At 48.1% G+C, this 25,000-nt stretch overlaps 1 protein-coding gene across 2 annotated transcripts in view; it reads left to right on the forward strand.

Moving 5' to 3' along the window:
• The window catches only part of LOC121558701 (protein jagged-1b), a 138,059-nt gene that overhangs the window by 13,938 nt on the left and 99,121 nt on the right, over positions 1–25,000 (forward strand). For both annotated transcript variants that reach the window (XM_045223604.1, XM_045223609.1), the window contains exon 3: positions 12,126–12,177. In XM_045223604.1, the coding sequence (XP_045079539.1) occupies positions 12,126–12,177 (52 nt within the window). The remainder of the gene's footprint in view (positions 1–12,125; positions 12,178–25,000) is intronic.

Genomic DNA, 25,000 nt, shown 5'->3' on the forward strand with positions numbered 1-25,000 from the left:
TAACATCTCAAGGATGCTCAATGGAAACAGGATGCCCCTGAGCTCAATTTCGAGTCTAATAGCAAAGGGTCTGAAAACTTATGAAAATTAGGTACTTCTGTTTTTTATTTTGTTTAAATTTGCAATAATCTTTAAAAACCTGTTTTCGCTTTGTCATTATGGTGTAGACTGTTGAGTATTATTTTATTTTTTTAAAATCCGTTTTAGAATAAGGCTGTAACGTAACAATGTGGAAAAGGGGGAGGGGTCTGAATACTCTGTGTGTGTGTGCGTGAATATATACAGTACTAGTCAAAAGTTTGGACACACCTACTCATTCAAGGGTTTTTCTTTATTTTTACTATTTTCTACATTGTAGAATAATAGTGAAGACATCAAAACTACGAAATAACACATATGGAATCATGTAGTAACCCAGAAAGTGTTGCACAAATCAAAATATATTTTATATTTGAGATTCTTCAAATAGCCACCCTTTGCCTTGATGACAGCTTTGCACATTCTTGGCATTGTTGGGAAGGGGGTGGGTGGGGGGGGGTTGCAGGCTGTTATCAGAGATGGGTCCTCCTTATCCTTGATCTCCTGTTCAAGTACTCAAGAGGCAGAAAGGGTGACTGCTTCTCAGACCTCTCATATCTCCTCAGCCTCCTGTCATGATTACAATCTCAGGGTAAACAAGGGGTGTTTCTCAAAATGCATACTTCCGTCCTCCGAGCAAATTGGAGCACGGGAGTGTCGGAGTATGAGTCCAAATCAAAGTATGCAAAACGGAGCACGGAGGGCTGTTTTGAAGCATGCACAGACGCAAGCTTCAACGGAACGTATGCAAAACAATGTGACGCAGCCCCATGTAAAAATATCGCGCAAAACGTATTGAAATCAATGGCGGACGTTATTTGAAGCTGAAGCGAGAGAAAATACACCCCGACTTCAGAATGGCGTGTTACCCATGTCATATGTTGCCTGACTACAATATTTGATCTTGATAGGTTAATAAATACGTCTACGTACCGTAGATCGCAAGCCCATAGTAAGTCAATATGGCTAACTGGCTAGCTAGCTAGTGCTGATAGCTAGCCAGATAGCCACGAAGAATTGTCAGCTAGCTACCCACGAATAATGTCTAATCTACCTTGCATAACATTTAGTTTTAGATCATTTTTTCCCCCCTGTTAAACTACCTGGCTAGCTACATTATTATGATTCACATATATAGCAAGCTGATAATTATGAAGTAAAGCGTTTTGCTTTGTGTAGATCTTGTTTGGTCTCTATTGTTGCCGTTGTCCTGACTGGAAGAAGGTTCAGTGAACGGGGAGATGCAGCGTGAGGTAATACACTCGTCCTCGGAGCATGAGAGTGTGGAGCACTGTAGTATGCATATTGGGAAACACCCAAGGTGTTGTGTGTTTTTCCCTGCCACTCTTGTCAGTCATGGTGCTGCCTGCCAGGCTTTGAACTGTGAAGGCGCTTCTCTGTGTGTGTGTGTTCTTTTTCTCTCTGTGTGTGTGTGTGTGTGTGTGTGTGTGTGTGTGTGTGTGAGCGATATGGAGGAAAGTGGTTTTTCTTTGTGTGTGTGTGAGAGGGAGAGATTGAGGGAAAGTGTTTTTTATGTGTGTGTGAGAGAGAGAGATTGGAGGAAAGTGAGAGAGAGAGAGATTTGGGGGAAGTGTTTTCTCTCTCTCTGTGTGTGTGTGTGAGAGACTGGGGGTAAGTGTTTCTCTTCATGACACAGCCTGAGTTTGAGTTGTATTATGTTCAACCAGAGTACCTGTAGCAGAATCTAGATCTAGCCTACTCAGGTAAATGGGGTCAGGGATAGTGATAGATGGGGTTGATTGATTCAGGAACACTGATAACTGATCAACATCCCACAGTAGAGGTCAACATCCCACAGTAGAGGTCAACATCCCACAGTAGAGGTCAACATCCCACAGTAGAGGTCAACATCCCACAGTAGAGGTCAACATCCCACAGTAGAGGTCAACATCCCACAGTAGAGGTCAACATCCCACAGTAGAGGTCAACATCCCACAGTAGAGGTCAACATCCCACAGTAGAGGTCAACATCCTCTACTCTACTATCCATTGGGTAGTCTGCCAGTCAGCAGCAGGTGTTAGTTGTCTCTGTATTGGTTACAGTGCTGGGAGGTAAATACTGTATTGGTTACAGTGCTAGGAGGTAAATACTGTATTGGTTACAGTGCTAGGAGGTAAATACTGTATTGGTTACAGTGCTAGGAGGTAAATACTGTATTGGTTACAGTGCTAGGAGGTAAATACTGTATTGGTTACAGTGCTAGGAGGTAAATACTGTATTGGTTACAGTGCTAGGAGGTAAATACTGTATTGGTTACAGTGCTAGGAGGTAAATACTGTATTGATAATAGTGCTAGGAGGTAAATGCTGTATTGGTTACAGTGCTAGGAGGTAAATACTGTATTGGTTACAGTGCTAGGAGGTAAATACTGTATTGGTTACAGTGCTAGGAGGTAAATACTGTATTGGTTACAGTGCTAGGAGGTAAATACTGTATTGGTTACAGTGCTAGGAGGTAAATACTGTATTGGTTACAGTGCTAGGAGGTAAATACTGTATTGGTTACAGTGCTAGGAGGTAAATACTGTATTGGTTACAGTGCTAGGAGGTAAATACTGTATTGGTTACAGTGCTAGGAGGTAAATACTGTATTGGTTACAGTGCTAGGAGGTAAATACTGTATTGGTTATAGTGCTAGGAGGTAAATACTGTATTGGTTATAGTGCTAGGAGGTAAATACTGTATTGATTATAGTGCTAGGAGGTAAATACTGTATTGGTTACAGTGCTAGGAGGTGAATGCTGTATTGGTTACAGTGCTAGGAGATACATACTGTATTGGTTACAGTGCTAGGAGATACATACTGTATTGATTACAGTGCTAGGAGATACATACTGTATTGATTATAGTGCTAGGAGATACATACTGTATTGATTATAGTGCTAGGAGATACATACTGTATTGATTATAGTGCTAGGAGGTAAATACTGTATTGGTTACAGTGCTAGGAGGTAAATACTGTATTGGTTACAGTGCTAGGAGGTAAATACTGTATTGGTTACAGTGCTAGGAGGTAAATACTGTATTGGTTACAGTGCTAGGAGGTAAATACTGTATTGGTTACAGTGCTAGGAGGTAAATGCTGTATTGGTTACAGTGCTGGGAGGTAAATACTGTATTGGTTACAGTGCTGGGAGGTAAATACTGTATTGGTTACAGTGCTGGGAGGTAAATACTGTATTGGTTACAGTGGAGATGGAGTTTAATCAGATGTCCTGTCAGCTTTGTTTGTCCAGTGTGTGTGTGTGTTAGGGCCGTGACGGTACCAGCGTCATGTTGTTGTGTGTAGGATGGCCAGGAGAGATAGGGAGAGCGTTTGGAGCGTTTGTCTCTGTGTTTTATGACCAGTCCAACTACAGTTCAAAGCCCTCTGGAGCATCTGTCTCTGTGTTTATGACCAGTCCAACTACAGTTCAAAGCCCTCTGGAGGGTCTGTCTCTGTGTATTATGACCAGTCCAACTACAGTTCAAAGCCCTCTGGAACATCTGTCTCTGTGTTTATGACCAGTCCAACTACAGTTCAAAGCCCTCTGGAGTGTCTGTCTCTGTGTATTATGACCAGTCCAACTACAGTTCAAAGCCCTCTGGAACATCTGTCTCTGTGTTTATGACCAGTCCAACTACAGTTCAAAGCCCTCTGGAGTGTTTGTCTCTGTGTATTATGACCAGTCCAACTACAGTTCAAAGCCCTCTGGAACATCTGTCTCTGTGTTTATGACCAGTCCAACTACAGTTCAAAGCCCTCTGGAGTGTTTGTCTCTGTGTATTATGACCAGTCCAACTACAGTTCAAAGCCCTCTGGAACATCTGTCTCTGTGTTTATGGCCAGTCCAACTACAGTTCAAAGCCCTCTGGAGTGTTTGTCTCTGTGTATTATGACCAGTCCAACTACAGTTCAAAGCCCTCTGGAGCGTTTGTCTCTGTGTTTTATGGCCAGTCCAACTACAGTTCAAAGCCCTCTGGAGCGTTTGTCTCTGTGTTTTATGGCCAGTCCAAATACAGTTCAAAGAGTTAGTTGGGAGTCTGTCTGTAGCCTGGGAAAGGGACCCTGGCAGCTGAAGACATGCAGGGATACTCTCTTAGCTGATAACCGTGTGTGAGTGTGGCCATGCTGTGCCACTCTTAACTGATAACCAGCTGAGTTATAGAGTGAGAGAGACTGAGACAAAGTATGGTGTGTATCTCTCTCTCTCTCTACAGAAGTACCGACCAAGCGTCTGTTCCAAATGGCACCCTATATTCTACATAGTGCACTGCGTTTGACCAGGACCCATAGGGCTCCAGTCCAGTAGGGTATAGGGTGCCATTTTGGAACACACACCAAATGCTTTTATGTGAGCTTTAATAGATAGTAAATGTCAGAACACTTTCTATATTTAAACAAGACATGAAGATGAAAGACAGTTCCAACAAAAATACAAACCGTTGGCTACAGTGTTACCTCTTGTTTTTTTGTTTTTTTTTAAACAAGGCTTTGGGCTATCGCAAGAGGATAAGATTGGTTAAATAAACTAGACTGTAATTACTTTACAAGAGGTCAATAAAAAGCGGTACATTTTAGCATTGCAGACCAGTGTCCCTAGTCGGTCTCTCTGTCAGTCTGTACGTCAGTGACTAGTGTGAGGTTTGAATACCCAGTATTGTGTCTGAATGGGGCTGGGAGGTTTTAGTTCACCACAGGGATGTCTGGTTCGCTGCTCGTCCCCAACCACACACCACAAGCTAGACCAGACTAGTGGTGCTACTAGGTAGGGTGAGGACAAATCCTCTTCAACTACTGTGGAGGTACTAGGGAGGGTGAGGTGTGAGGACAAATCCTCTTCAACTACTGTGGAGGTACTAGGGAGGGTGAGGACAAATCCTCTTCAACTACTGTGGAGGTACTAGGGAGGGTGAGGACAAAACCTCTTCAACTACTGTGGAGGTACTAGGGAGGGTGAGGGTGAGGACAAATCCTCTTCAACTACTGTGGAGGTACTAGGGAGGGTGAGGACAAAACCTCTTCAACTACTGTGGAGGTACTAGGGAGGGTGAGGGTGAGGACAAATCCTCTTCAACTACTGTGGAGGTACTAGGGAGGGTGAGGGTGAGGACAAATCCTCTTCAACTACTGTGGAGGTACTAGGGAGGGTGAGGGTGAGGACAAATCCTCTTCAACTACTGTGGAGGTACTAGGGAGGGTGAGGACAAATCCTCTTCAACTACTGTGGAGGTACTAGGGAGGGTGAGGACAAATCCTCTTCAACTACTGTGGAGGTACTAGGGAGGGTGAGGACAAAACCTCTTCAACTACTGTGGAGGTACTAGGGAGGGTGAGGGTGAGGACAAATCCTCTTCAACTACTGTGGAGGTACTAGGGAGGGTGAGGGTGAGGACAAATCCTCTTCAACTACTGTGGAGGTACTAGGGAGGGTGAGGACAAATCCTCTTCAACTACTGTGGAGGTACTAGGGAGGGTGAGGACAAATCCTCTTCAACTACTGTGGAGGTACTAGGGAGGGTGAGGACAAATCCTCTTCAACTACTGTGGAGGTACTAGGTAGGACAGCCACAGGGACGCTGACACTTAGGAGAGAAAAATAAATGCTGTCACCACCTCGCTTTCCAGCTTGAACCCTACAGCAAGATGACAGGATATTCACCATTCTGACGGCTTTTGTACAACAACTGTTGGGAGAACCATAGAAATGTGCCTCGTTAAAACCAACGTATTTCCTTTATCCTGCAAAAAAAAGTTGCTGAATATCTTTTCCTCTGCTGTTATCCAGCCACCCAGGTAGGGAGTTGTTTGGTATGAAAGCCTGCCTGTGCTGATTAGGAAAGGCTGTTGTGTGCTGTGTAACATGTTGAGTTGAGAGCTCTGCTGTGTAACATGTTGAGTTGAGAGCTCTGCTGTGTAACATGTTGAGTTGAGAGCTCTGCTGTGTAACATGTTGAGTTGAGAGCTCTGCTGTGTAACATGTCGAGTTGAGAGCTCTGCTGTGTAACATGTTGAGTTGAGAGCTCTGCTGTGTAACATGTTGAGTTGAGAGCTCTGCTGTGTAACATGTTGAGTTGAGAGCTCTGCTGTGTAACATGTTGAGTTGAGAGCTCTGCTGTGTAACATGTTGAGTTGAGAGCTCTGCTGTGTAACATGTTGAGTTGAGAGCTCTGCTGTGTAACATGTTGAGGTGAGAGCTCTGCTGTCTAACATGTTGAGTTGAGAGCTCTGCTGTGTAACATGTCGAGTTGAGAGCTCTGCTGTGTAACATGTCGAGTTGAGAGCTCTGCTGTGTAACATGTCGAGTTGAGAGCTCTGCTGTGTAACATGTCGAGTTGAGAGCTCTGCTGTGTAACATGTCGAGTTTAGAGCTCTGCTGTGTAACATGTCGAGTTGAGAGCTCTGCTGTGTAACATGTCGAGTTGAGAGCTCTGCTGTACGTTTTCTGTAGCGAGTCCGGTGCATTCTAGACTGGTCCAAATAGCACCCAATATTCCCTATGTAGTGCACTACTTTTGATCAGGGCCCATAGGGGAATAGGGTGCTATTTTTGCCACAGCCCTACCTACAGTCATCTATCAGGTCCATTCATGACTAAAATGTCGATGTTCTGTCTTTTTTTAATATAACGTAGGATAATACATCTGTAATATTTTTATATAAACGAGGTCTGTTCCTGTAGCTATTGAGTTATTGACGGGTAACCTGGTGTCAGATCAGAGGGATGGATGACTGTTGGAATAAACTATAGCCGCTTAGCTGATGAAGCAAGAGACATGCGAGTCAGTCTGGTGAGAGGACGAGGGAATGAGTCATGAAAACGTTAAAGGTGTGATCTATTGCTGTTTGTTTAGTTGGAGAGGAGGCGTTTAGATGAAGGATACTGATTGACAGATTTAATTATGAGAGAGTTTCACGTGTGAATTAGTGTACCCTTTTTGGCTGCAGAGTGGTTTGAACAGGATGAGGCAAGAGAAAGTCCTGATGAAGGAGACACTTTGGTAGGATATATTTACTGTGTGGTCGATGTACGCTGAAGAGTCATTTGTTTACGCTTGGGTCACTGTTGTGGAAAGTGAGTGGCTGCAGATGCCTCCGAGATGCTGTCAAGTGAGTGAGTGTGACAAGTCGGTGTTGGATGCTAGCATAAGGAGTCAGCTATTGAAATGGAGTCAGCTATTGAAGTGCAGCAACGCAATTGTCTGTGTGTTTATTTGTAACCTGATAGTAGTGTGAGTTCTCCTAATCCACTGATCTATAGATACAGGCCTTCTCCTCCAGAGATCTGAGCCAGCTAAATGGATCCACTGATCTATAGATACAGGCCTTCTCCTCCAGAGATCTGAGCCAGCTAAATGGAACCACTGATCTATAGATACAGGCCTTCTCCTCCAGAGATCTGAGCCAGCTAAATGGATCCACTGATCTATAGATACAGGCCTTCTCCTCCAGAGATCTGAGCCAGCTAAATGGAACCACTGATCTATAGATACAGGCCTTCTCCTCCAGAGATCTGAGCCAGCTAAATGGAACCACTGATCTATAGATGCAGGCCTTCTCCTCCAGAGATCTGAGCCAGCTAAATGGAACCACTGATCTATAGATACAGGCCTTCTCCTCCAGAGATCTGAGCCAGCTAAATGGAACCACTTATCTATAGATACAGGCCTTCTCCTCCAGAGATCTGAGCCAGCTAAATGGATCCACTGATCTATAGATACAGGCCTTCTCCTCCAGAGATCTGAGCCAGCTAAATGGAACCACTGATCTATAGATACAGGCCTTCTCCTCCAGAGATCTGAGCCAGCTAAATGGAACCACTGATCTATAGATACAGGCCTTCTCCTCCAGAGATCTGAGCCAGCTAAATGGAACCACTGATCTATAGATACAGGCCTTCTCCTCCAGAGATCTGAGCCAGCTAAATGGAACCACTGATCTATAGATGCAGGCCTTCTCCTCCAGAGATCTGAGCCAGCTAAATGGAACCACTGATCTATAGATGCAGGCCTTCTCCTCCAGAGATCTGAGCCAGCTAAATGGATCCACTGATCTATAGATGCAGGCCTTCTCCTCCAGAGATCTGAGCCAGCTAAATGGAACCACTGATCTATAGATGCAGGCCTTCTCCTCCAGAGATCTGAGCCAGCTAAATGGAACCACTGATCTATAGATGCAGGCCTTCTCCTCCAGAGATCTGAGCCAGCTAAATGGAACCACTGATCTATAGATACAGGCCTTCTCCTCCAGAGATCTGAGCCAGCTAAATGGATCCACTGATCTATAGATACAGGCCTTCTCCTCCAGAGATCTGAGCCAGCTAAATGGAACCACTGATCTATAGATACAGGCCTTCTCCTCCAGAGATCTGAGCCAGCTAAATGGAACCACTGACCTATAGATGCAGGCCTTCTCCTCCAGAGATCTGAGCCAGCTAAATGGAACCACTGATCTATAGATGCAGGCCTTCTCCTCCAGAGATCTGAGCCAGCTAAATGGAACCACTGATCTATAGATGCAGGCCTTCTCCAGAGATCTGAGCCAGCTAAATGGAACCACTGACCTATAGATGCAGGCCTTCTGCAACTGTTCCTTTCTCACAGTCGCCGCTCTCGGTCTCTCACAGTCGCCGCTCTCGGTCTCTCACAGTCGCCGCTCTCGGTCTCTCACAGTCGCCGCTCTCGGTCTCTCACAGTCGCCGCTCTCGGTCTCTCAGTCGCCGCTCTCGGTCTCTCACAGTCGCCGCTCTCGGTCTCTCACAGTCGCCGCTCTCGGTCTCTCACAGTCGCCGCTCTCGGTCTCTCACAGTCGCCGCTCTCGGTCTCTCACAGTCGCCGCTCTCGGTCTCTCACAGTCGCCGCTCTCGGTCTCTCACAGTCGCCGCTCTCGGTCTCTCACAGTCGCCGCTCTCGGTCTCTCACAGTCGCCGCTCTCGGTCTCTCACAGTCGCCGCTCTCGGTCTCTCACAGTCGCGCTCTCGGTCTCTCACAGTCGCCGCTCTCGGTCTCTCACAGTCGCCGCTCTCGGTCTCTCACAGTCGCCGCTCTCGGTCTCTCACAGTCGCCGCTCTCGGTCTCTCACAGTCGCCGCTCTCGGTCTCTCACAGTCGCCGCTCTCGGTCTCTCACAGTCGCCGCTCTCGGTCTCTCACAGTCGCCGCTCTCGGTCTCTCACGATCTTCAACCCAATCTGTCACAGCTCTCTCTCTTTCTGACAGGATGAAATTGTCCTGTCCTGTCCTGACTTGGCCTACTCCACTAAACCGCCGTCTCTCAGCAGTTCCTCTCAGCTTGTTGTATGACTGCTCCTCCCCAACCACCTGTAGATTCTCCCATCTCTCCCAGACGTGACATTCTCTGTGTCTGTCCTGACCTCTACCACCTCATCTTTATACTCCACTATCCTATCTGTCTGTTTCACAATCACATACATGCCATATCTAGTCTGCCTATCCTGTCCTGACTTGACCGACTCAACCACAAGGCTTTCACCAGTTCTCTCCCAGAGATCTCACCCAGTATGAGTGTCTATGACAGTCCTCAGTCACTGCTCTCTCACAGACATGAGGTTTTCTAGTCTGTAGTTCTGTTCTGTTCCAACTTGGTCTACTGAACGTGCAGTCTCAGCAGTTCTCACTGAATTACTGAGCATATATAGCCTTGTTATTGGCTGTAAGTGTTTTAGCTTGAATCCCAGAACGGTGATTCATCGTTATTTAATTGCTGTTATGTATTTTTCCCCTGCTGGGAATTCAAACCGGTTTTAAACCTGATTCACACAAGGTGTACTAATGCATGCTGGTTGTATACCTTTAGCCAAAGACCACACCATGTGTTTTTTTTGTATGTATGTATGTAAAATATATATATACACACACACACACACACACACACACACACACACACACACACAGTCGTGGTCAAAACGCACAGTGAGGCGAAGACTTTTGGAGGATGGCCTGGTGTCAAGATGGGCAGCAAAGAAGCCACTTCTCTCCAGGAAAAACAGACTGATATTCTGCAAAAGGTACAGGGATTGGACTGCTGAGGACTGGGGTAAAGTCATTTTCTCTGATGAATCCCCTTTCCGATTGTTTGGGGCATCCGGAAAAAAGCTTGTCCGGAGAAGACAAGGTGAGCGCTACCATCAGTCCTGTGTCATGCCAACAGTAAAGCATCCTGAGACCATTCATGTGTGGGGTTGCTTCTCAGCCAAGGGAGTGGGCTCACTCACTTTAACCTAAGAACATAGCCATGAATAAAGAATGGTACCAACACATCTTCTGAGAGCAACTTCTCCCAACCATCCAAGAACAGTTTGGTGACGAACAATGCATTTTCCAGCATGATGGAGCACCTTGCCATAAGGCAAAAGTGATAACTAAGTGGCTCGGGGAACAAAACATCAACATTTTGGGTCCATGGCCAGGAAACTCCCCATACCTTAATCCCATTGAGAACTTGTGGTCAATCCTCAAGAGGCGGGTGGACAAACAAAAACCCACAAATTCTGACAAACTCCAAGCATTGATTATGCAAGAATGGGCTGCCATCAGTCAGGATGTGACCCAGAAGTTAATTGACAGTATGCCAGGGCGGATTGCAGAGGTCTTGAAAAAGAAGGGTCAACACTGCAAATATTGACTCTTTGCATAAACTTAATGTAATTGTCAATAAAAGCCTTTGACACTTATGGAATGCTTGTAATTATACTTCAGTATACCATAGTAACATCTGACAAAAATATCTAAAAACACTGAAGCAGCAAACTTTGTGAAGACCAAAACTTGCGTCATGCTCAACTTTTGACCACGACTGTACACTACCGTTCAAAAGTTTGGGGTCACTTAGAAATGTCCTTGTTTTTGAAAGAAAAGCAATTGTTTTTGTCCATTAAAATAACATCAAATTGCCATATAACAGAAAAAGCCATATCTCAGACTGGCCAATAAAAAGAAAAGATTAAGATGGGCAGTCTGAGATATGGCTTTTTCTTTGCAACTCTGCCTAGAAGGTCAGCATCCTGGAGTCGCCTCTTCACTGTTGACGTTGACTGGTGTTTTGCGGGTAATATTTAATGAAGCTGCCAGTTGAGGACCTGTGAGGTGCCTGTTTCTCAAACTAGACACTCTAATGTATTTGTCCTCTTGCTCAGTTGTGCACCAGGGCCTCCTACTCCTCTTTCTATTCTGGTTAGAGCCAGTTTGCGCTGTTCTGTGAAGGGAGTAGTACACAGCGTTGTACGAGATCTTCAGTTTCTTGGCAATTCCTCGTATAGAATAGCCTTCATTTCTCAGAACAAGAATAGACTGACGAGTTTCAGAAGAAAGTTATTTGTTTCTGGCCATTTTGAGCTTGTAATCAAACTCACAATTGCTGATGCTGAAGATACTCAACTAGTCTCAAGAAGACCAGTTGTATTGCTTCTTTAATTAGCACAACAGTTTTCAGCTGTGCTAACATAATTGCAAAAGGGTTTTCTAATGATCAATTAACATTTACATTTACATTTACGTCATTTAGCAGACGCTCTTATCCAGAGCGACTTACAGGAGCAATTAGGGTTAAGTGCCTTGCTTAAGGGCACATCGACAGATTTTTCACCTAGTCGGCTCGGGGATTAGAACCAGCGACCTTTCGGTTACTGGCACAACGCTCTTACCCACTAAGCTACCTGGATTAACTTGGATTAGCAAACACAACGTGCCATTGGAACACCGGACTGATGGTTGCTGATAATGGGCCTCTGTACGCCTATGTAGATATTCCATTAAAAATCAGTCATAATTACACTAGATAATGTTTGCGCCCAGTGTTACTGTTAGTGCTGCTACTTGCTATCAATGTTTTGGTTCAGAGTTGCTCTTTGATATTCTTGTTTGGTTAGGGCTGCAATTTTCTGGTAACTTTACAAAAATTCCCAAAGTTAGCCTATTCAGAAATCATGGTGGGAAGAGTTTTTTTTAGTATTGGGAGAAATGAGCAGGGAAAGTTAGCAGCTATGTTTGGTTGATGTTGTGTTGACCCTGATCTCTCCATCTTCCCCAGAGGTCCTACACGTTGATAGTGGAAGCCTTGGACGCCAATAACGACACCAGTGGTGAGTAGCTCTGTCCTTCCAGTCCAATCTTTCATTCTTTCTCTCTGTCTTGCGTGTTAACGTTAGGGAGGTGCTAGCTGTTGAAGGGCAGATAAAGGACGTTTATTTTTCCTGAACTCCTCTCCGCCCCCTCTCCCACATGGCCCGGTGTGACTCCTCTCCTCCCCCTCTCCCACAAGGCCCGGTGTGACTCCTCTCACCCTCCTCTCCCACATGGCCCGGTGTGACTCCTCTTCCCCCTCTCCCACATGGCCCGGTGTGTGTGACTCCTCTCCTCCCCCTCTCCCACATGGCCCGGTGTGTGTGACTCCTCTCCTCTCTGCCCCCTCTCCCACATGGCCCGGTGTGTGTGACTCCTCTCCTCTCTGCCCCCTCTCCCACATGGCCCGGTGTGTGTGACTCCTCTCCTCTCTGCCCCCTCTCCCACATGGCCCGGTGTGTGTGACTCCTCTCCTCCACCTCTCCCACATGGCCCGGTGTGTGTGAGCGCGTGTTGACAGGTGTCTGTAACGACCTGACGGAAGAACACAGGGAAAAGCAGTGAGGAAAGGAGAGAGAGTGAGGGAGAGCAAGGGAGAGCTGCAGACTGGGAGAAGGAGAGAGAGGGAGAGCTGCAGACTGGGGGGAGAGAGAGGGAGAGCTGCAGACTGGGAGAAGGAGAGAGAGGGAGAGCTGCAGACTGGGGGGAGAGAGAGGGAGAGCTGCAGACTGGGTGAAGGAGAGAGAGGGAGAGCTGCAGACTGAGGGGAGAGAGAGGGAGAGCTGCAGACTGGGGGAGAGAGAGGGAGAGCTGCAGGCTGGGAGAAGGAGAGAGAGGGAGAGCTGCAGACTGGGGGGAGAGAGAGGGAGAGCTGCAGACTGGGAGAAGGAGAGAGAGGGAGAGCTGCAGACTGAGGGGAGAGAGAGGGAGAGCTGCAGACTGGGGGGAGAGAGAGAGAGGGAGAGCTGCAGACTGGGGGAGAGAGAGAGAGGGAGAGCTGCAGACTGGGAGAAGGAGAGAGAGGGAGAGCTGCAGACTGGGAGAAGGAGAGAGAGGGAGAGCTGCAGACTGGGAGAAGGAGAGAGAGGGAGAGCTGCAGACTGAGGGGAGAGAGAGGGAGAGCTGCAGACTGGGGGGAGAGAGAGGGAGAGCTGCAGACTGGGAGAAGGAGAGAGAGGGAGAGCTGCAGACTGGGGGGGAGAGAGGGAGAGCTGCAGACTGGGAGAAGGAGAGAGAGGGAGAGCTGCAGACTGGGGGGAGGAGAGAGGGAGAGCTGCAGACTGGGAGAAGGAGAGAGAGGGAGAGCTGCAGACTGGGAGAAGGAGAGAGAGGGAGAGCTGCAGACTGAGGGGAGAAGGAGAGAGAGGGAGAGCTGCAGACTGAGGGGAGAGAGAGGGAGAGCTGCAGACTGGGGGAGAGAGAGGGAGAGCTGCAGACTGGGAGAAGGAGAGAGAGGGAGAGCTGCAGACTGGGAGAAGGAGAGAGAGGGAGAGCTGCAGACTGGGAGAAGTAGAGAGAGGGAGAGCTGCAGACTGGGAGGAGGAGAGAGAGGGAGAGCTGCAGACTGGGGGGAGGAGAGAGGGAGAGCTGCAGACTGGGAGAAGGAGAGAGAGGGAGAGCTGCAGACTGGGAGAGAGAGGGAGAGCTGCAGACTGAGAGAGGGAGAGCTGCAGACTGGGAGAGAGAGGGAGAGCTGCAGACTGGGAGAAGGAGGGAGAGGGAGAGCTGCAGACTGGGAGAAGGAGAGAGAGGGAGAGCTGCAGACTGGGAGAAGGAGAGAGAGGGAGAGCTGCAGACTGGGAGAAGGAGAGAGAGGGAGAGCTGCAGACTGGGGGGAGGAGAGAGAGGGAGAGCTGCAGACTGGGAGAGGGAGAGCTGCAGACTGGGGGGAGAGAGAGGGAGAGCTGCAGACTGGGAGAAGGAGAGAGAGGGAGAGCTGCAGACTGGGAGAAGGAGAGAGAGGGAGAGCTGCAGACTGGGGGAGGAGGAGAGAGGGAGAGCTGCAGACTGGGGGGAGGGAGAGCTGCAGACTGGGAGAAGGAGAGAGAGGGAGAGCTGCAGACTGGGGGGAGGAGAGAGAGGGAGAGCTGCAGACTGGGAGAAGGAGAGAGAGGGAGAGCTGCAGACTGGGGAGAAGGAGAGAGAGGGAGAGCTGCAGACTGGGGGGAGGAGGGAGAGCTGCAGACTGGGGGAGAGAGAGGGAGAGCTGCAGACTGGGAGAAGGAGAGAGAGGGAGAGCTGCAGACTGGGAGAAGGAGAGAGAGGGAGAGCTGCAGACTGGGTGGAGGAGAGAGAGGGAGAGCTGCAGACTGGGGGGAGGAGAGAGAGGGAGAGCTGCAGACTGGGGGGAGGAGAGAGGGAGAGCTGCAGACTGGGGGGAGGAGAGAGAGGGAGAGCTGCAGACTGGGGGGAGGAGAGAGAGGGAGAGCTGCAGACTGGGAGAAGGAGAGAGAGGGAGAGCTGCAGACTGGGGGGAGAGAGAGGGAGAGCTGCAGACTGGGAGAAGGAGAGAGAGGGAGAGCTGCAGACTGGGAGAAGAAGAGAGAGGGAGAGCTGCAGACTGGGGGGAGGAGAGAGAGGGAGAGCTGCAGACTGGGGGCAGGAGAGAGAGGGAGAGCTGCAGACTGGGAGAAGGAGAGAGAGGGAGAGCTGCAGACTGGGGGGAGGAGGGAGAGCTGCAGACTGGGGGGAGAGAGAGGGAGAGCTGCAGACTGGGAGAAGGAGAGAGAGGGAGAGCTGCAGACTGGGAGAAGGAGAGAGAGGGAGAGCTGCAGACTGGGGGAGGAGAGAGAGGGAGAGCTGCAGACTGGGGGGAGGAGAGAGGGAGAGCTGCAGACTGGGGGGAGAGAGAGAGGGAGAGCTGCAGACTGGGGGAGGAGAGAGAGGGAGAGCTGCAGACTGGGGGGGAGAGAGAGGGAGAGCTGCAGACTGGGGGGGAGGAGAGAGGGAGAGCTGCAGACTGGGGGGAGAGAGAGGGAGAGCTGCAGACTGGGAGAAGGAGAGAGAGGGAGAGCTGCAGACTGGGAGAAGGAGAGAGAGGGAGAGCTGCAGACTGGGGAGAAGGAGAGAGAGGGAGAGCTGCAGACTGGGGGAGGAGAGAGAGGGAGAGCTGCAGACTGGGGGCAGGAGAGAGAGGGAGAGCTGCAGACTGGGGGGAGAGAGAGGGAGAGCTGCAGACTGAGGGGGGGAGAGAGGGAGAGCTGCAGACTGGGAGAAGGAGAGAGAGGGAGAGCTGCAGACTGGGAGAAGGAGAGAGAGGGAGAGCTGCAGACTGGGGGGAGGAGAGAGAGGGAGAGCTGCAGACTGGGAGAAGGAGAGAGAGAGAGAGCTGCAGACTGGGAGAAGGAGAGAGAGGGAGAGCTGCAGACTGGGGGGAGGAGAGAGAGGGAGAGCTGCAGACTGGGGAAGGAGAGAGAGGGAGAGCTGCAGACTGGGAGAAGGAGAGAGAGGGAGAGAGAGGGGAGAGAGGGGAGAGAGAGGGAGAGAAGGGATTCTGAGGTGGAGGAGTGGTGTGTCTGGGATGCAGACAGAAGGGTTTCGGAGGTAGAGGAAGAGGGGGGGTGGTGGTCTGTGGCTGTCCTTCATATGTGGCTGTCCTTCATATGTGGCTGTCCTTCATATGTGGCTGTCCTTCATATGAAAATGTTAATATATTTCAGATGAGTGATTGCAGCTGGTGCTAGCCACACACACACACACACACACACACACACACTGTCACAGAGGAGGTGTGAAGTAGATGTTGTATCTTAACCCAGTGCACAGAGCGGTGATCTGGCTCCAGTCACAATGCAGTGCAGCACAGGGGCATTTCAGATATATGTGTGTGTGTGTAGTGAGTGTATGTGTCTAGTGAGATCAGACCTGGCTCCAGTCACGATGCAGGAGCATGTCTGCTATGCTACCTGATCTATCAGCTACAGTAGGTTACAGTACAATATGAATACCTTCTATGTTTAATTATGGCACAGTGATGTAGCACCATGTCTCTGGCTGGCTGGCTGTCTGTCTCTGGCTGTCTGTCTCTGGCTGGCTGTCTGTCTCTGGCTGGCTGGCTGTCTGTCTGGCTGGCTGGCTGTCTGTCTGTCTGTCTCTGGCTGGCTGTCTGTCTCTGGCTGGCTGGCTGTCTGTCTCTGGCTGGCTGGCTGTCTGTCTGTCGCTGGCTGTCTGTCTGTCGCTGGCTGGCTGGTTGTCTGTCTGTCTCTGGCTGGCTGTCTGTCTGTCTCTGGCTGGCTGGCTGTCTGTCTCTGGCTGGCTGGCTGTCAGTCTCTGGCTGGCTGTCAGTCTCTGGCTGGCTGGCTGGCTGGCTGTCTCTGGCTGGCTGTCTCTGGCTGGCTGTCTCTGGCTGGTTGTCTGTCTGTCTCTGGCTGGCTGGTTGTCTGTCTGTCTCTGGCTGGCTGTCTGTCTGTCTCTGGCTGGCTGTCTGTCTGTCTCTGGCTGGCTGGCTGTCTGTCTGTCTCTGGCTGGCTGGCTGTCTGTCAGTCTCTGGCTGGCTGGCTGGCTGGCTGTCGCTGGCTGGCTGGCTGTCTCTGGCTGGCTGGCTGGCTGGCTGTCTCTGGCTGGCTGGCTGGCTGTCGCTGGCTGGCTGGCTGGCTGTCTCTGGCTGGCTGTCTGTCTCTGGCTGGCTGTCTCTCTGTCTCTGTATGTCTGTCTCTGTGTGCGTCTGTCTCTCTGTCTCTGTGTGCGTCTGTCTCTGTGTCTCTGTGTGCGTCTGTCTCTCTGTCTCTGTGTGCGTCTGTCTCTCTGTCTCTGTGAGCGTCTGTCTCTGTGTCTGTCTGTGCTAAAGGTGAGGGAAAAGTGTGATGGAACTCCAGTACAGGGGAAAGTGTATGATGTAATGCAGTAGTGTCAGTGTGGTTTACATTGTAGATGACCTTGAAGGACTGTACAGAGACGGTCTACATTTCATCATGTAATGTAGTTATGTAGCACCATGTTGACTGTCTGGACTAAAGGGTAGTAGAAAGTGCTACAGTGTTGGGCTGGAAAGTGGATGATACAGGACAGTCAAAGAATGTTGCTTTTCTGTTGACTCATTCTGATGCAGCACATTTATTGGATGAGATCCTGTGTTTTACAGTAGTTGGCTGTGGGAGTAGACCCTGTGTTTTACAGTAGTTGGCTGTGGGAGTAGACCCTGTGTTTTACTGTAGTTGGCTGTGGGAGTAGACCCTGTGTTTTACTGTAGTTGGCTGTGGGAGTAGACCCTGTGTTTTACTGTAGTTGGCTGTGGGAGTAGACCCTGTGTTTTACTGTAGTTGGCTGTGGGAGTAGACCCTGTGTTTTACTGTAGTTGGCTGTGGGAGTAGACCCTGTGTTTTACTGTAGTTGGCTGTGGGAGTAGACCCTGTGTTTTACTGTAGTTGGCTGTGGGAGTAGACCCTGTGTTTTACTGTAGTTGGCTGTGGGAGTAGACCCTGTGTTTTACTGTAGTTGGCTGTGGGAGTAGACCCTGTGTTTTACAGTAGTTGGCTGTGGGAGTAGACCCTGTGTTTTACAGTAGTTGGCTGTGGGAGTAGACCCTGTGTTTTACTGTAGTTGGCTGTGGGAGTAGACCCTGTGTTTTACTGTAGTTGGCTGTGGGAGTAGACCCTGTGTTTTACTGTAGTTGGCTGTGGGAGTAGACCCTGTGTTTTACTGTAGTTGGCTGTGGGAGTAGACCCTGTGTTTTACTGTAGTTGGCTGTGGGAGTAGACCCTGTGTTTTACTGTAGTTGGCTGTGGGAGTAGACCCTGTGTTTTACTGTAGTTGGCTGTGGGAGTAGACCCTGTGTTTTACTGTAGTTGGCTGTGGGAGTAGACCCTGTGTTTTACTGTAGTTGGCTGTGGGAGTAGACCCTGTGTTTTACTGTAGTTGGCTGTGGGAGTAGACCCTGTGTTTTACTGTAGTTGGCTGTGGGAGTAGACCCTGTGTTTTACTGTAGTTGGCTGTGGGAGTAGACCCTGTGTTTTACTGTAGTTGGCTGTGGGAGTAGACCCTGTGTTTTACTGTAGTTGGCTGTGGGAGTAGACCCTGTGTTTTACTGTAGTTGGCTGTGGGAGTAGACCCTGTGTTTTACTGTAGTTGGCTGTGGGAGTAGACCCTGTGTTTTACTGTAGTTGGCTGTGGGAGTAGACCCTGTGTTTTACTGTAGTTGGCTGTGGGAGTAGACCCTGTGTTTTACTGTAGTTGGCTGTGGGAGTAGACCCTGTGTTTTACTGTAGTTGGCTGTGGGAGTAGACCCTGTGTTTTACAGTAGTTGGCTGTGGGAGTAGACCCTGTGTTTTACTGTAGTTGGCTGTGGGAGTAGACCCTGTGTTTTACTGTAGTTGGCTGTGGGAGTAGACCCTGTGTTTTACTGTAGTTGGCTGTGGGAGTAGACCCTGTGTTTTACAGTAGTTGGCTGTGGGAGTAGACCCTGTGTTTTACTGTAGTTGGCTGTGGGAGTAGACCCTGTGTTTTACTGTAGTTGGCTGTGGGAGTAGACCCTGTGTTTTACTGTAGTTGGCTGTGGGAGTAGACCCTGTGTTTTACTGTAGTTGGCTGTGGGAGTAGACCCTGTGTTTTACTGTAGTTGGCTGTGGAGTAGACCCTGTGTTTTACTGTAGTTGGCTGTGGGAGTAGACCCTGTGTTTTACAGTAGTTGGCTGTGGGAGTAGACCCTGTGTTTTACTGTAGTTGGCTGTGGGAGTAGACCCTGTGTTTTACTGTAGTTGGCTGTGGGAGTAGACCCTGTGTTTTACTGTAGTTGGCTGTGGGAGTAGACCCTGTGTTTTACTGTAGTTGGCTGTGGGAGTAGACCCTGTGTTTTACTGTAGTTGGCTGTGGGAGTAGACCCTGTGTTTTACTGTAGTTGGCTGTGGGAGTAGACCCTGTGTTTTACTGTAGTTGGCTGTGGGAGTAGACCCTGTGTTTTACTGTAGTTGGCTGTGGGAGTAGACCCTGTGTTTTACTGTAGTTGGCTGTGGGAGTAGACCCTGTGTTTTACAGTAGTTGGCTGTGGGAGTAGACCCTGTGTTTTACTGTAGTTGGCTGTGGGAGTAGACCCTGTGTTTTACTGTAGTTGGCTGTGGGAGTAGACCCTGTGTTTTACTGTAGTTGGCTGTGGGAGTAGACCCTGTGTTTTACTGTAGTTGGCTGTGGGAGTAGACCCTGTGTTTTACTGTAGTTGGCTGTGGGAGTAGACCCTGTGTTTTACTGTAGTTGGCTGTGGGAGTAGGCCCTGTGTTTTACTGTAGTTGGCTGTGGGAGTAGACCCTGTGTTTTACTGTAGTTGGCTGTGGGAGTAGACCCTGTGTTTTACTGTAGTTGGCTGTGGGAGTAGACCCTGTGTTTTACTGTAGTTGGCTGTGGGAGTAGACCCTGTGTTTTACAGTAGTTGGCTGTGGGAGTAGACCCTGTGTTTTACTGTAGTTGGCTGTGGGAGTAGACCCTGTGTTTTACTGTAGTTGGCTGTGGGAGTAGACCCTGTGTTTTACTGTAGTTGGCTGTGGGAGTAGACCCTGTGTTTTACAGTAGTTGGCTGTGGGAGTAGACCCTGTGTTTTACTGTAGTTGGCTGTGGGAGTAGACCCTGTGTTTTACTGTAGTTGGCTGTGGGAGTAGACCCTGTGTTTTACTGTAGTTGGCTATGGGAGTAGACCCTGTGTTTTACTGTAGTTGGCTGTGGGAGTAGACCCTGTGTTTTACTGTAGTTGGCTGTGGGAGTAGACCCTGTGTTTTACTGTAGTTGGCTGTGGGAGTAGACCCTGTGTTTTACTGTAGTTGGCTGTGGGAGTAGACCCTGAATAGAGCTCAGTGACTTTCATCGCGGCACCTTCATAGGATGCCACCTTTCCAACAAGTCAGTTCGTCAAATTTCTGCCCTTCTAGAGCTGCCCCGGTCAACTGTAGTGGATGTTTATGGAGCAGGATGACTAGCTCCCAGCAGCTAGCAGTTTTTTACTATGCGTTGTAATGACCTGCAGGAAGTGTCACAGTAAAATACTGCTAGAGGAGATACCCTGGTCCATTATTTTACTGCAGGTCTGGGCCAGTTTCCCCAAAAGCATCTCAAGGCTAAGTTCATAATTAGAACCTTCATAGGAGCGTCGTTAAATCTCGGAGGTGTTTCTCAAAAACCGTTGTTACTAAAGTTGGACTTGAAAAAAAACATTTTGTTTACTGACTGCCTCAGACCACTTGTAGAACAGCTAAGTGTGTCGTAAGATTATTATTTTTTTTGCCCTTCCACATATACACATAAGATCTCCGCTAAACATATAATCAAGATGTTCATCGGTCTCTCTGTGACCGCCGATAACTTCAGAACAATGTTGACTACAAATACAAAGTTGCCAATGCAGTTGTTACAAAATAAAATCTGAGATGACTGCTCCAAAAAAAAAAAAAAGCATACGGTTGATGTCCGCGCTCCTGCTGGAAATCTAATTTGCATAATAAACAAATCCTAATCTGTCAGTTAGGCCTCCCGAGTGGCGCAGCGGTCTAAGGCGCTGCATCGCAGTGCTAGAGGCGTCACTACAGACCCGGGTTCGATCCCGGGCTGTGTTGGAGCTGGCCACGACCGGGAGACCCATGAGGCGGCACACAATTGGCCCAGCGTCATCCGGGTTAGGGGAAGGTTTGGCCGGTGGGGCTTTACTTGGCTCATCGCGCTCTAGCGACTCCTTGTGGCGGGCCCGGGCGCCTGCAGGCTGACCTTCAGATGAACAGTGTTTCCGTTGACACGTTGGTGCGGCTGGCGGGCGGTGTGTTAAGAAGCGCGGTTTGGCGGGTGATGTTTTCGGGGGGACACATGACTCGACCTTCGCCTCCCGGGCCTGTTGGGGAGTTGCAGCGACGAGACAATTTTGATCTTGAGGAGAAAAAGGGGGTAAAATACCAACAAAAAAAAAACAATCTGTCAGTTAAGTTAGAGATGTTTTTTTGCATTGGATGCTTTTTCGATCCAACGCATCCACCTATGGCAGAGCTACAGCGGTGTTTGTCAGGACCGTGAGACGTCCCGAAAAATAGTTATTCTCACAAAGTCGTCTGTAGCGTTCGAACGGTTTGGCCTAAAAACGATCATGACCCCTCTATGGAGAGATGAGGCTCTCACGAACACGTACATGGTTTTGCTTTAGGACGCCCACAGGCCTTACACGACTCGTCTGAAGGTCCCCCTGTACCAGTTGAAAAAATGAATGGAAGTGTATATATGGAGAATGTTTAGTGTCAAAAATAATAAGGGGTTAAATACAATATAAAAATATATACACTACCGTTCAAAAGTTTGGGCTCACTTAGAAATGTCCTTGTTTTCAAAAGAAAAGCAATTTTTTGGTCCATTAAAATAACATCAAATTGATCAGAAATACAGTGTAGACATTGTTAATGTTGTAAATGGCTGATTTTTTTTTATGGAATATCTACATAGGCGTACAGAGGCCCATTATCAGCAACCATCAGTCCTGTGTTCCAATGGCACGTTGTGTTTGCTAATCCAAGTTTATCATTTTAAAAGGTTAATTGATCATAAGAAAACCCTTTTGCAATTATGTTAGCACAGCTGAAAACTGTTGTGCTGATTTAAACAAGCAATAAAACTGGCCTTCTTGAGACTAGTTGAGTATCTGGAGCATCAGCAATTGTGGGTTTGATTACAGGATCAAAATAACTTTCTTCTGAAACTCGTCAGTCTATTCTTGTTCTGAGAAATGAAGGTTATTCCATGCGAGAAATTGCCAAGAAACTGAAGGTCTCAGACAACGCTGTGTACTACTCCCTTCACAGAACAGCGCAAACTGGCTCTAACCAGAATAGAAAGAGGAGTGTGAGGCCCCGTGCAACGTCAACAGTGAAGAGGCGACTCCGGGATGCTGACCTTCTAGGCAGAGTTACAAAGAAAAAGCCATATCTCAGACTGGCCAATAAAAATAAAAGATTAAGATGGGCAAAAGAACACAGACACTGGACAGAGGAAGATTGGAAAAAAGTGTTATGGACAGACGAATCGAAGTATTTGGATCACAAAGAAGAACATTTGTGAGACGCAGACCAAATGAAAAGATGCTTGAAGAGTGCTTGATGCCATCTGTCAAGCATGGTGGAGGCAATGTGATGGTCTGGGGTTGCTTTGGTGGTGGTAAAGTGGGAGATTTGTACAGGGTAAAAGGGATCTTGAAGAAGGAAGGCTATCACTCCATTTTGCAACGCCATGCCATACCCTGTGGACGGCACATGATTGGAGCCAATTTCCTCCTACAACAGGACAATGACCCAAAGCACAGCTCCAAACTATGCAAGAACTATTTAGGGAAGAAGCAGTCAGCTGGTATTCTGTCTATAATGGAGTGGCCAGCACAGTCACCGGATCTCAACCCTATTGAGCTGTTGTGGGAGCAACTTGACCGTATGGTACGTAAGAAGTGCCCATCAAGCCAAGCCAATCCAACTTGTGGGAGGTGCTTCAGGAAGCATTGGGTGAAATCTCTTCAGAGTACCTCAACAAATTGACAACTAGAATGCCAAAGGTCTGCAAGGTTGTAATTGCTGCAAATTGAGGATTCTTTGACGAAAGCAAAGGTTTGAAGGACACAATTATTATTTCAATTAAAAATCATTATTTCTAACCTTGTCAATGACTACATCTCCTATTCATTTTGCTATATTTCCTATTCAAACTCATTTCATGTATGTTGTCATTTGAAAACAAGGACAATTCTAAGTGAGCACAAACTTTTGAACGGTAGTGTATATATGTATATAATGTTCCCTGATATTTCGTATATCTCTCAGATATAGGATAGACACTTCAGAACAAATCCTTGGTATGACCTTAAAACAATTTCGTGGTGGTGGTAGTAGTAGTAGTAGTAGTAGTAGTAGTAGTGGTGGTGGTGGTGGTGTCTGGAGGTATATCCCATTACACTAACTCACCTGTCTCTCTGTCAGGGTCAGTCTGGAGGTACAGCCCATTACACTAACATTTTTACATTTTACATTTTAGTCATTTAGCAGACGCTCTTATCCAGAGCGACTTACAGGAGCAATTAGGGTTAAGTGCCTTGCTCAAGGGCACATCGACAGATTTTTCACCTAGTCGGCTTGGGGATTAGAACCAGCGACCTTTCGGTTACTGGCACAACGCTCTTAACCACTAAGCTACCTGCCGCCCCAAACACTAACTCACCTGTCTCTCTGTCAGGGTCAGTTTGTTTGTTCTGGAGGTATAGCCCATTACACTAACTCATCTCTCTCAGGGTCAGTCCCTGCATCTCGGTTACAGAGAGAGAGAACACAAACAAACTGTCAGGGTTCAGTGCTGAAGGTCTAGGACAGTGGTCACCAACCAGTCCAAATGCAAGCCGAGTTCTTCCGCTCATTTCATTCAACATGAGTAAGCCTATGCAACATTAACCTATTAAAAACAGTTATGTAGCAATGACGTTTGTGCTATAGGTCCAATACATTATCACTGCATATTGGCTATGATTGAATTGCCCTGCCAATGTTGTTCTCAGACCATTTAGAAATTCTATTTAAAAAATATAGGCACAGTGCCGTGAAATTATTTTTGCATCTTTTTTATACTGAATGTCATCAGATCTTCAACCAAACCCTAATATTAGATAAAGGAACATGACTTTACAAAAAAGTCATGTTAGTTAACGAAGTTATGCAACACCCAATTCCCCTGTGTGAAAAAGGAATTGCCCCCTTACACTCAATAACTGGTTGTGCCACCTTTAGCTGCTACAATCAAATGCTTCCTGTAGTTGTTGATCAGTCTCTCACGTCGCTGTGGAGGAATTTTGGCACACTCTTCCATGCAGAACTGCTTTAACTCAGCAACCATTTGTGGGTTTTCAAGCATGAACTGCTTGTTTCATGTCCTGCCACAACATCTCAACTTGGATTAGGTCTGGATTTGACTAGGCCATTCCAAATCTTCAAATGTGTTGCTTTTTAACAATTTTCATATAGACATGATTGTGTGTTTTGGATCATTGTCTTGCTGCATGACCCAGCTGCGCTTCAGCTTCAGCTCACAGACGGATGGTCTGACATTCTCCTGTATAATTCTCTGATACAGAGCAGAATTCATGGCTCCTTCTATTAAGGCAAGTCGTCCAGGTCCTGAGGCAGCAAAGCATCTCCAAACCATCACACCACCACCACCAATGCGGTGTTTGGTTTTCGCCAGACATAATGGGACCAATCTCGTCCAAAAAGTTGACTCAAGTTTGCCAAAAAGCACCTGGATGATCATCAAGACTCTTGGAAGAACGTTCTATGGACAGATGATTCAAAAGTATAACTTTTTGGGCGAAATGGGTCCCATTTTATGTCTGCCGAAAACCAAACACTGCATTCCACAGTAATAACCTTAATTCCAACGGTTAAGCATGGTGGTGGTAGTCTTACGGGCCAGTCATATTATAATGCTATAAACCTGAGAGGAAAAACCAACCAGCAAGAGAGAGAAGGAGAGAGAGAAGGAGAGAGGGAAGGGGAGAGGGAAGGGAAGGGGAGAGGGAAGGGAAGGGGAGAGGGAAGGAGAGAGAGGGGAGGAGAGAGAGGGGAGGAGAGAGAGGGGAGGAGAGAGAGGGGAGGAGAGAGGGGGAAGGAGAGAGGGGGAAGGAGAGAGGGGGAAGGAGAGAGGGAAGGAGAGGGGGAAGGGGAGAGGGGGAAGGGGAGAGGGGGAAGGAGAGAGTAGAGAGCTCCCACAGACCGTTGCTGAGAGAGAGAGGGAGGAAAAGAGGGCAGCACTCATTAAACATAATTTTTTCTACTTTCCTCCTCCGCTGTTTCTTTCCCTCTGTTTAAATTCTACAGGGAAATGGAGATGTGAAACTCATGCTGCTTGGTCGGCTGTTAT

The sequence above is a fragment of the Coregonus clupeaformis genome, chromosome 1 (assembly GCF_020615455.1).
Source record: "Coregonus clupeaformis isolate EN_2021a chromosome 1, ASM2061545v1, whole genome shotgun sequence".
Lineage (NCBI taxonomy): Eukaryota > Metazoa > Chordata > Actinopteri > Salmoniformes > Salmonidae > Coregonus > Coregonus clupeaformis.